At 32.4% G+C, this 11,233-nt stretch overlaps 1 protein-coding gene and 1 long non-coding RNA gene across 2 annotated transcripts; one reads left to right on the top strand and one right to left on the bottom strand.

Moving 5' to 3' along the window:
* Positions 1–5,124: 5,124 nt before the first annotated feature.
* LOC108768104 (uncharacterized) lies at positions 5,125–7,176 on the bottom strand. Its single transcript, XR_001940468.1, has 3 exons — positions 6,968–7,176; positions 6,328–6,654; positions 5,125–5,373 (listed from the first exon to the last, which is right to left on the bottom strand). It is a non-coding gene; the product is annotated as an uncharacterized LOC108768104 (long non-coding RNA).
* A 1,551-nt stretch (positions 7,177–8,727) lies between these two features.
* On the top strand, positions 8,728–10,258 carry asf1 (histone chaperone asf1). Its single transcript, XM_018518262.1, has 3 exons — positions 8,728–9,045; positions 9,440–9,555; positions 9,662–10,258. The coding sequence occupies exons 1-3, from the start codon at positions 8,937–8,939 to the stop codon at positions 10,034–10,036; spliced, it is 600 nt and encodes a 199-aa protein (XP_018373764.1). The 5' UTR covers positions 8,728–8,936; the 3' UTR covers positions 10,037–10,258.
* The last annotated feature ends 975 nt before the right edge of the window (positions 10,259–11,233 follow it).

Genomic DNA, 11,233 nt, shown 5'->3' with positions numbered 1-11,233 from the left:
ATGAGGGTGAGGATGAAATCGACAATGCAATGCGACGAGCGATATAAGAATGGGTACTCGCGAGAGCGTAAAGGAATACCTTTGGTAGAAAGAGTAGACAGGACCGCGGTTGAAAGGATTTTGCGAATTAAATCACGATAACGAACTCCGTTCACTCTCGAAAAAGCTGTCCTTAAGAGGATCACGGTACGACGCCGCTACATCAATTTCGTAGTGATTGGCTGATTATCCTACAAGATAATATGCTTATTGTCTATCCAATCTGACACTTCAACCCCCTGAGGCAAGAGATCTTTCACTCTACTGATATCTCAGTAATAAAAGAAATAAAACTTGCTAAAGGCGTGAAGAAATAAACACGCATTGTATTAAATATACCAGTAATTAGAACCATCAGTACAAAAATAATGTATAAATGATACAAAGAATCTCATGTATTTTTATATTTTCTAAAAGTGTTTTTATTTTAATGCAATATTAATTTCGTATTATTATATAAAAATAAAGTATCATTGAATAAACCTGTGTGCGTGTGTGTGCGCGTGTGTAAACATGTGTACTCACGTTAAATTTGTTTATTATTACAATTATCTATCCGATAGATGGCAGTCACTCAATTTAATAATTTTTATAATAATCCTGAATAGTTCTTTATTTATATTTGTCTTTAATAATATAATATACTTTATTATATTTTATGTAAAACATACCGATTTTATTTTATTATTTTATAAATACTTTGTTGTCATTAATAAAAGTATAAAAAGTTCATTAGGAATAGAATTAGAGTTTAAGTAATAAATTCAATAAAAAGTGGCAGTTCTCGAATGCGATAGTAAAGGACACGATTGAGAGATAATGGTCTTCACTTCCCTCAAGAGAGACTTTCATATCTACGTCGCGTCATCTATTATTGTGTTAATAGCTAATCATCTACAATCCCGCATTCTATTATGTTATAGGAGATTTCAGGAGGGTGAAATCCAAACAATGAACACGGAAAAATAAAGACTACCTCACATATTTGTAATTTCCGGCTAATCATATACCAGCAGTGCCAAGATTGAAAATTATCACAATTTCAAGTAATATCAAAATTTGAAATTGCAGAAAATATTTATATATAAAGGACTCCACACTAATTATATGGAAAATTGGATGAAATGAGATTAATTAATTTTCACATATAATATTGCGAACTCTTTTATCAAATATCTTCGTGAATATCAGATATGTGGCTAATGTCCTAAAACGTTGCGATAATCTCGCTATAAGAATGGAGGATTAGAATGGAACCGAGAGACGGATTGTTATACCTAAACAAATTACGAGATTGTTTGCAGTGGCATCGTTTCACGCATGAATCCGTCGTTGAGGTCGTTCTTCATTCCTTTTTTGAGAGTCGATGCCACTTGAGCGAGCTCAAGTATAGACAAATGCGAGGAGAGCTGCTCTCTCAGTCGCTCGGTCGTCGCGTTGTCGGCCACCCCCGCGGAGCGGACGGCTTTGATCTACTCTGGAACTAACCCCGCTGTTATTTTATCCACTTCGATGATGCTCTAGAGACTACGGGATTCCGGTACGCGTCGTTCAGTCATCGCAGGCAAAGGAATGACGCCCGCGCAATTGTTTTTTGGTCTCCAGAGCCACTCGACAGAAAGGAATCGTGCTCTCTCTGAAGTCGCTCTCTTTGTTTCTTTTCCTAGTTTATAGTTATTAAAGTGTCGTCTCATTAGAAAAGCTCCAGACCAATTTGCAAGTGCCAATACTTGAGTTTATCTACATGTATTTATATGTATTCATGATATACTATAAGTATATCATGAATACATATAAATACATGTAGAAAAACTCAAGTATCAAATAATTCTTCGAAAAGTTCAAATAGACTTGCTTGCTGTAATTCATGTCTATGAGAATTTAATTTTTACTTTGAAAGTTACACAAAACAGTGAATATATTGTAGTTGGCTTAATTTTTTTTCCTTCTGTATAAAAAGATCTAAATTTTTTCTTGATATACATTGCTTTTTATTTCATTATTACCATATGTAATTTTGAATTATAATTATTGTACTTTGGAATATTAAATAATTAGCTGACTTGTACTTACTGTGATTTTCGGTCAGTTATAGTTTTATGAATTTTAATAGCTTTATAATTTTAACGAACAGTAACTTAAATAGATTAATTTTTTACTGTAGCTGCTATTCGCATTACTTGCAGAATTTAATCCTTTGTTGTTTCACAAATAATAAAATTTTTCAAAATTTATGTCCTCCCTTTTGTGTTTACTTATTAATGACTTAGATATATCTGATCGTTATATATACATAACTAAATATATAAATATACTAATATACATAAATATTAATATACTAATAATATATAAATTATAATTTTATAATAATCAATAAAAAAGAAGACGATAAAATGAAATAAAAGGGATATATGATGTAATAAGATATGTGTACACTTGTGGATTCTATATATTAGAATTTTTAGTTCGATGCTTTCTCCATAACTACAAAATGCATATATATGTTTTTAAAAAATATAATTATATTAATAATGTTTGAATAGATTCAATTAAACAATTTTCGGAAACATATACATGCGAACATAGCCATCCGACTTTTCGATTAAAGATTTAGTTTTTGTATTCGATATTGGCTTAAAGGAAGACAATCAAATAATGTAGTACGCATAATGGTAATCTCGACTACGGATTTTCCATATTCATAAGATATCAACGCGCGTTTAGATGGGGAATGTGCTGGTAACTTGATCAAAGACCGCTCGACTCCCAGGATCCTCACAGCCCCTGCGCGAACCTTTCGTTTCTTATTACTCAAACAACTCACCCAGGCAACAATTCACCCGAAGTTCAACTGTACTTTTCAAATAATGACCTCGTCATATTGTATATCTTTGCATTTTTGCATTAACAACTCACCGATTCCTTTTAATGTTCTACGATCGACGGTGTCTACATAATGGGGGCGGAAGAAAGCGGCGCTTTTGTAGTACGATAAAATGAGACAAAAAATGAAATCTGTTTACAAGATTTTATTTAAACTATCTAATGTTTGATAACGAGGCATACTACCATATAAAGGCTATGTCATTGTCTAAATTCTTTTTTATAAAATTATATCGGAAAATTACGCGTCATTTCTTTAAGAATAATCTTATGAGGGTTTACTTTGAGGCCTCTCTACGCAAACATTGTGTTTTCTAATGTAAAATTTTTACAATTTATATATCATGAAGATGTATCAAACGGTATGTCATATCTATAGGTAGGGGAGCGTGAGGTACACTTAATGTGTTTGAACAAAAACATTTTATAATAAGTAATACTAAATTTTTTTACACAAATGACTATTATTATACGAAGAACAAAAAAAATTATTGAATCACAATATAGTAATAAATCTTTTTAAGTATGTTAAATATTTGAAATTATTAGTGTAAACAGAGACATGTCAGTTGCCCTGTTTTGTCCTTAGGGAAGACAAAATGAGGTATCTTCTTTTTTAGACAAAACAAGTCGTTTTTGTACTACTAATTTTTAAACATTTTTTCTTAGTTTCAACATTTACTTGCTCTTTCTTATATGGCAATGATGTTAAGATGATGGATTTATGAAACGTGTGTTTAATTTTCTAGGCAACCTTTGGGATAGGCAAAATGTTTGCCTATCCTGTCTTGCCTTAAATAACCAAATGCAATAAATTTGCTGTGACGATGCTTGCTACAATATGTTGAAACAGCTAATTTCGACAAACTATCGGAATAAGGTGAGAGAGCATTATCACGTTGAATTACATGAACTCTAATTTCCCAGACTGAGGACCCCAGTATCTAAAAAATCAGAATTTTGGATTCGGTAATAACCATACGAATTCATTTCTATCTAATTGATCAATTTCCAATGGAAGGGAATTCCTATTCCTCAGATAGCGGATAGGGTGCGCGCGCGTATAACGTAGTATGTTATGCGTCGTCTACAATACACAGAGTAAGAAGAAATTGATCTATCACAGTCGAATGTGAGAAGAATAATTGACTAGATATTACACTCTCCTTCCCAGAAAGCTATATGCCCCTTGCAGGGGGAAAGGTGAAATGAACTTGCTTCGCATAGAAAGTTGTAAAATATACTTTTTAAACAATTTTTGCTTTACATAACAGAAAAGAGACATCATTTTTCAAACTTTTTTGGTTAATAAATTTTTAACAAGTAACGAGCGATTAAAATTTGTTTGAAATCACTCATGATCTTGATAACATATGACGCATATGTCAAGGTCATTTAAATCGGTAAAATTGTTAGCGTTATGCAGTTTTAACAAAATATTCAATATTGTATTCAAAAACTCTCGGAGTAACCAACAGAATGGAAGTAAAATGATAAGCGAATAGGTAATAATTTAATTGCCAGTGCTTTTATATCTTGCATCACAATGTTCGAAATTATAAGAGAAAGCGACTAACCCATTGATGTGCCAAAAATCTGTTTATAAAAATTCTTGTTGAACGAGAAAACGATCAAATTAAGTGTAAATCGAATCGCAATTAAGAATTCGTCCCTAGGTATTTTTATGTTGCTCGAACTACAATCCCATCTCTCCATTATTTCCTTAATAACCAAATCTATGGGGACATTAGTACACAGGGAAATGACGTCCAAAGAAACCAGTGAATAATAAGGTTCAAAATGTATTCCATTCCAAGGGGACGCTGGAGCGACAGTCGACTACAGTTTTTGTTCTGTTATATCCTACATATCGCATGAATGCATTATATATACTCAAATTGTACTTTTCCTGTCATTTTTCTTGTAAGCTTCAAAATCATAATTTGAAGGTCTCATGATGTTCTTATAATTTATTCAAATGTGAGAAAGTACTTTTCCTTTGGATATATACTCGAATTTAGTTTTATATATGTTAAGAAATAACCTACGTGGTAACAGTAGATAACAGGAAACTGTAATTTACAATTTTTAGGGGATTTTCATGCAGGTTTGCACTTTCCTAGAGCGCTATTTGCGTTTTTTCTTTTATTCTGGAAAATTTTTTTATTCTATATAAGGAAAACAAAATGTATGAAAAATATGGAATGAGCGTTCTGTAAGTGCAGCATCCCCTTAAGTTTGACTAAGAGGAAGCTATTTTTTATGTGAAAGCGTGTCTCTAGAATACTACATTTAATCTAATGTAGCATAAAAGAGAAAAATTATACAACAGATTATTAATAGATGAAACAATAATTCTGAAAGGATTACCCGATTTATAAACCTTCCACATACCGTAAGCTATTAGGAGTAATACCGTTAGTATGAGTAATTTTTTGTAAGTGGGATCGCCTATAAAACCATTTTATTTTTTCATCTCATGAGGAGACTGCGTAAATCTTTTTAATGGCTTAACAGAAATAAGCTTTAATAATGGCTGCGTTCAACAGAGAAAATTAATCAGTTAGGGCTTAGTGATTCTTTAATATGATTAGTTCTTGCCTGTAATTTCTCGTAAAATTTAAGTGTAGGAACCAATCGTATTAAAGAATCACTAAGCGCTAACTGATTAGTTTTCTTTGCTGCAGCCATTGGCTGTGTTCAGCAGAAAAAACAGCTTTGCAGCTGTTGTAAAATTCTTAAATATGATTGGTTTATACATTTAGATCTAATAAGGAACTAAAGGCAAGACCAATCATATTAAAGAATTTTACAACAGTTACAACTGCTTTTTCTGCTGAACACAGCCATTATTTGCAGGTGAGAGGCCTATTTATTATAAAGGCATATTTAAAAACAAAATTATTAACAAGGCTTAATTAAAATTAGAACAACACTGTAATTGCAATAAGCATGTACATTTATACTTACTCAATACATTCTTATACATATTACAGTGACTCTCTAGGCAGACGTTTTAGATTTTAAGCCATATTCAACTATTAAAGAATTATAATAAAGATGAGAAGAATGAAATTCCTAGCGAAAATAATGATTCTAAATTTCAAGGTAGATAATTTTCTGTCTCGACAGTTTTGTAACAATTCAACCAGGAATGTTTCTTTACAAATTGTAATACATAGATTAATCTCAAGAATTATTTACATTTTGTAAATGCGTTAGTCCTGTGCTCTCATCAAGATCTTAATATAATGTATTATATGTAAGAATGTATTGAGGAAATATGAATGTATATGCTTATTGACTGCGATTATGCTCTCATTGGCCTTTATTAATAGTTTTATCTATAAAATCAGTTCGGTCAGTTACTAAAAATATCACTATTTATGCTGAACTAATACGTACCATAGTCCACCCTTTTGAAAACATAATCTGTATCACAGATTGCCATGAGAACAATTGAAAAAAATTTCTTGCTATTGAAGAGACAGCTTGAGTTTTTGGAGCCTAGATTCTTACACCAAGTACCCTTATACAATTACGGAAATTCTACTTCTTATAAAATCCATCAACTACATTACGTCAATCCTCTCTTGTCATGAGTAGTAAATATATTGGCTGTAGAGCTTTCATAATTGCATCACATATCTCAGGGATAATCTTATTAATATTGAATGACCAACAAAAAAAGACCACTTCTTTGACCCTACACTATCTTTCTGAACAAGATATCTGAAACACAGTGAGAGAATAATATTAGGATAAACTTTTTATATTGATCAAAAAACTACTGACCAAGAAATTACTGTTAAGCAAACTTTATATAATGAATAATAGCAATCATTACTATTGAATTAGTAAAATAGTGACAGTATACATCAATATTTTTATAACCTTACATTATCAATATTACTGATAAAATTTGAGCTCAGTTTATGTACATTACAGACCTTACATGGTCAAACTGTCAGTACCCACAAATTCAGATCATTGTCAATAATACTGATAGTAACCATGTAAGGTTTCTCTAATATTGTGTACTTACCCAGAATGGCAGCCAGTCTCAATTCTGATGAGAATGTCTCCTGCTATGTTTTAAACAGATAGGGTTTTGTCTTTTCCAAAAGTTAATCAAATCTATCAGGCATCATTCTTGTATAATGATAAAATTCTTCATGATCAGTATTCTTGAATTTTTGGAATAACTGTGAGAAGTCTCCAAATTGGAAAAATGGTATTATTGATTGGCAGATGTCACCTAGAAAAAATAAACAAATTATAATGCAATTGCAATCAGAAACACAAAATGTAGATTGTCAAAATTCGGTAGTTAGATATACTAACCTCTTTTTCTTACCTGTCATGATTTCAATGCACAATACACCATAAAATTATAAGTATACAAAAGTGTGTATAAGTTACACAAATTTTATAATCAGTAATAACTCTTCCTCTTCCATTCTTTTATATTTTTCAAGAACAAATGCAAAACTTAATTATAAATAAATAAGAATAAAGAAGAGATATAAAATCGCAGCGAAATCACAGTAAAAAATATTAAATACGTAATATGTATATCTAAAATAATCAGATTGAAATACACTTTAACATGAATAACAAGCTCATCTATTAAAAGAACAAAAGTATACAATGAACATTTCAAAATATTACACTAATAAAAATAAATGGCACGAACATAGAATATGTAAACATAGAGCACGGTCAAGTCAATAAAGCGGCTGCTCGCCGAGCAAATGAATATGATTGGTTGTTACTTATAAAGCCAACCAATTATATTCAATCGCTCATCGAGCAGGCTAGAAGCAGAGAGAAACTTGAGAGAGGCCATGCCGGCCTTTTTCCTGTTACCGTCGAAAACACCAGGCCTCTACCGCCAGTACGTCCATTTTCAGTTTGGGAACTACGTGACTACATACATTTTCTGACGCTATCGATAAAATCGTATCGTCGAAAGTAGATGTGGTTCGTCTCTGTACTAATGGCTCTGCACACTGGACACGGAAATGTTTGCCGCGCGGTAAAATGAGATGCGATAACCAATGACCACATTAGGAGCTGTAAGCTTATTGGCTACCGCATTACATTTTGCCGCGCGGTAAGCGTTTCCGCGTCCAGTGTGCAGAAGCCAATAGAATATAAGACTAGAGCGACAACTTCCGCCGTGCGGCAAGCGTTGCCGCGTTCTGTGTGCAGAAGCCATAAGTCGGCCTTAAACAGATACATACAAGAGCTCACTGTGCGCTCGGTGAGCGGTCGTGCTTTTGGACACATCTCTAGTCTGCTCGCTAAGCAAATAAACATGATTGGTTGTTACTCATAGATCCAACCAATCACATTCAATTGCTCGGCGAGCAGGCTAGCCACTTTGTCCAACTTGAACGCGCCCAATGATACTTTAGATAAGCGCTTGATCTAATTCGAAACAAATTTGCGAAAATTCGAATAGCCACATGTAGCTCGTTACAATTATTTTCACGAAATCAGGATTTTCAAATCCTACTGACATCTCCAATTGTCTAAATTATGATTTAAACGTGATACTTATGCATCTTCTTGGATTCCATTAACCCCGTATCACACAGGATAAGCAACGCACAATAAACACATAGGACTCGATGCTGTAGCGGAAAAATGTAGTATCACTTCGTGTGCATGTTACTCTAAAATTCTGGCGCAAATTTCTTATCGTACTCACGTCCATCGTAATGTATATTAGATTTCGACAATAAACAGTCATTTTTCAATGCTCGCGCAGTATCACCGGAATGCACCGGAAGCGTACTTTGGTTCGTTTGCCGCCAAACTGCCCTGTGTGCTCACTGCGATGAAGTTGTTTACTTGTCGGCTTTCGGACGTACATGCAACGGCTGTAGCGTAGATAATCACAAACGTGCGCGAGTTACACGTTTTGTCACGTTGTACCACGGAATCGTCTCTGCGTGCTCATTGAGACTGGTTCGTCGCTTAAATTTCTTAAATTTTTGGAGTATATCATGGCTAAGGTTCAACTCGCTAACGTCGCTGTCTTGGACAATCCTTCGCCGTTTCTGAATCCGTTCCAGTTTGAAGTCACTTTTGAGTGCATCGAAGAATTAAAGGAAGGTACGAATTTCGATTTTGCGAATATGATTCCGCACGGTGACGTTGTTACTTTATATTCTATTCGTCTGGCATCTTTGAGTGCGTGTTAGTCTTTAGGTTAATTTTCCAATTGCCATGATGATACAACACCAATGATCCAACTATTCACAAATGTTCTGTAATGTATGCGATTGTAAAACAAATTTTTTTTACGATGGAAAGATTCATTCTAATATGATAAAAGTTTTTGTCATTCAAGCTTCTTTACAATTTAGTTGTTTCAATTCTTTATATGCATGTCTAACATTCTACATATCAATTTTTTTACACACACACACACATACGTATGTGTGTATATATATATATATGTAGAAAAAAGGAAATGTATTGGTAAACAATACTGATATTCTTTAAGATTTGGAATGGAAAATGATATATGTGGGCAGTGCAGAATCTGAGGAGTTTGATCAAGTCCTAGATACTATTTATGTTGGTCCAATTCCTGAAGGAAGACATATGTTTGTATTTCAGGTAAGATATCATGAATTAATCGGTATTAATGTTTCACATTGTAAATTATCTAATTTAGTAACAATAATTCATATTTGCTGATTATTGTCTTTTCTTCTATCATTAGGCTGATCCACCTGATGTTAGTAGGATTCCAGTCAATGATGCTTTAGGCGTAACAGTTGTGTTGCTGACTTGTTCATACAGAGGCCATGAATTTGTTCGCGTGGGTTACTTTATAAATAATGAATATACAGATCCAGAACTCCGGGAGAATCCACCTCCGCAACCACAATTTGATAAAGTTCAGAGAAACATACTAGGTGATAAACCGCGTGTGACTCGATTTAAAATAAATTGGGACGACTGTCCGACTGGAACAGCAAACAATCTTCCTGAAAGCATGGATGCACCAGCATTAGAAGATACATCGCAAGATGCACCCACATCTACACTAGGTTTTACAGAGAACACGCAAAATGGTGGAATGGAAGTGATGTGAAAAATGATTTACTGCTGATAATTCGATAAATTAGCATGGTATAACAATTTAAATGATAAATGTAGTACCTGGAAAGAAGATGAAGAAGAAAAAGTACACACTTGATATATATATATAAATACATATATTTAGATAACTCCAAAAATGCTGCGCAAAATAACCTTTCATATAATTATTGATGTTTTCGTTCGATAAGATCTAAAAAGTTTGTACATTTTGAAAAAGAACTATATGTTGACAATGTGATAAACTTACACTTTATGCCTGAATAAAAGAGAATTATTGTTTGGATTAATTGTTTATAAAATAGTTACTTCAGTTTCAGACAGTTATTTCAATCAAATAGTAATACTTGGCTACAACTTACAATCTTTCTAAAATGATGTTCTACAAAAAACCTTACAGTTAATAACAATTGTGGCACCAATTGTGCACAAATAGAGATTAAATGTAACAAATAATTATATACCATCTTATTGTAATGCAACAGTAAATTTAAATATACATTATGTAATTGTTTTAAAGTTAACATTGTTTAAATAGCTATAATTTGAAGCTTCAAGCTAAAAGGTATGTTTGATGTTTTAAGTATTATATCATTATTGCTTATTATAACATCATTAGATCGTAAGACAGTTTCCATTTTTATTAGTGTATATATAGGTACATACTAAGATAAAAAATACATATATTATGTTTTTTACTTGACAAAAAAATGATTTCTCTCTTTCCCAGTCTCTTTATAAATTTTTTCCATGTAAAAATTCAATTCAATTCATCAATTATTCTTAAGTCATGTCGTTGCAAACAGCAAAGATTTTCATGCTATTGTGCATGTAATTTTTTCCATGTAATTAAAGTGTACTGTTGAAATTAGATGACTAGTTTTTCGATTAAATTAAAATCTATGATTACGTTTACGTTTAAGTATTATATCATTATTGCTTATTATAACATCATTAGATCGTAAGACAGTTTCCATTTTTATTAGTGTATATATAGGTACATACTAAGATAAAAAATACATATATTATGTTTTTTACTTGACAAAAAAATGATTTCTCTCTTTCCCAGTCTCTTTATAAATTTTTTCCATGTAAAAATTCAATTCAATTCATCAATAATTCTTAAGTCATGTTGCAAACAGCAAAGATTTTCATGCTATTGTGCGTGTAATTAAAGTGTACTGTTGAGTTG

This window comes from Trachymyrmex cornetzi, unplaced genomic scaffold (genome assembly GCF_001594075.2).
Source record: "Trachymyrmex cornetzi isolate Tcor2-1 unplaced genomic scaffold, Tcor1.1 scaffold748, whole genome shotgun sequence".
NCBI lineage: Eukaryota > Metazoa > Arthropoda > Insecta > Hymenoptera > Formicidae > Trachymyrmex > Trachymyrmex cornetzi.
The sequence above is the reverse complement of the archived record's forward strand: the minus strand, read 5'-3'. Positions and strand labels throughout refer to the sequence as shown.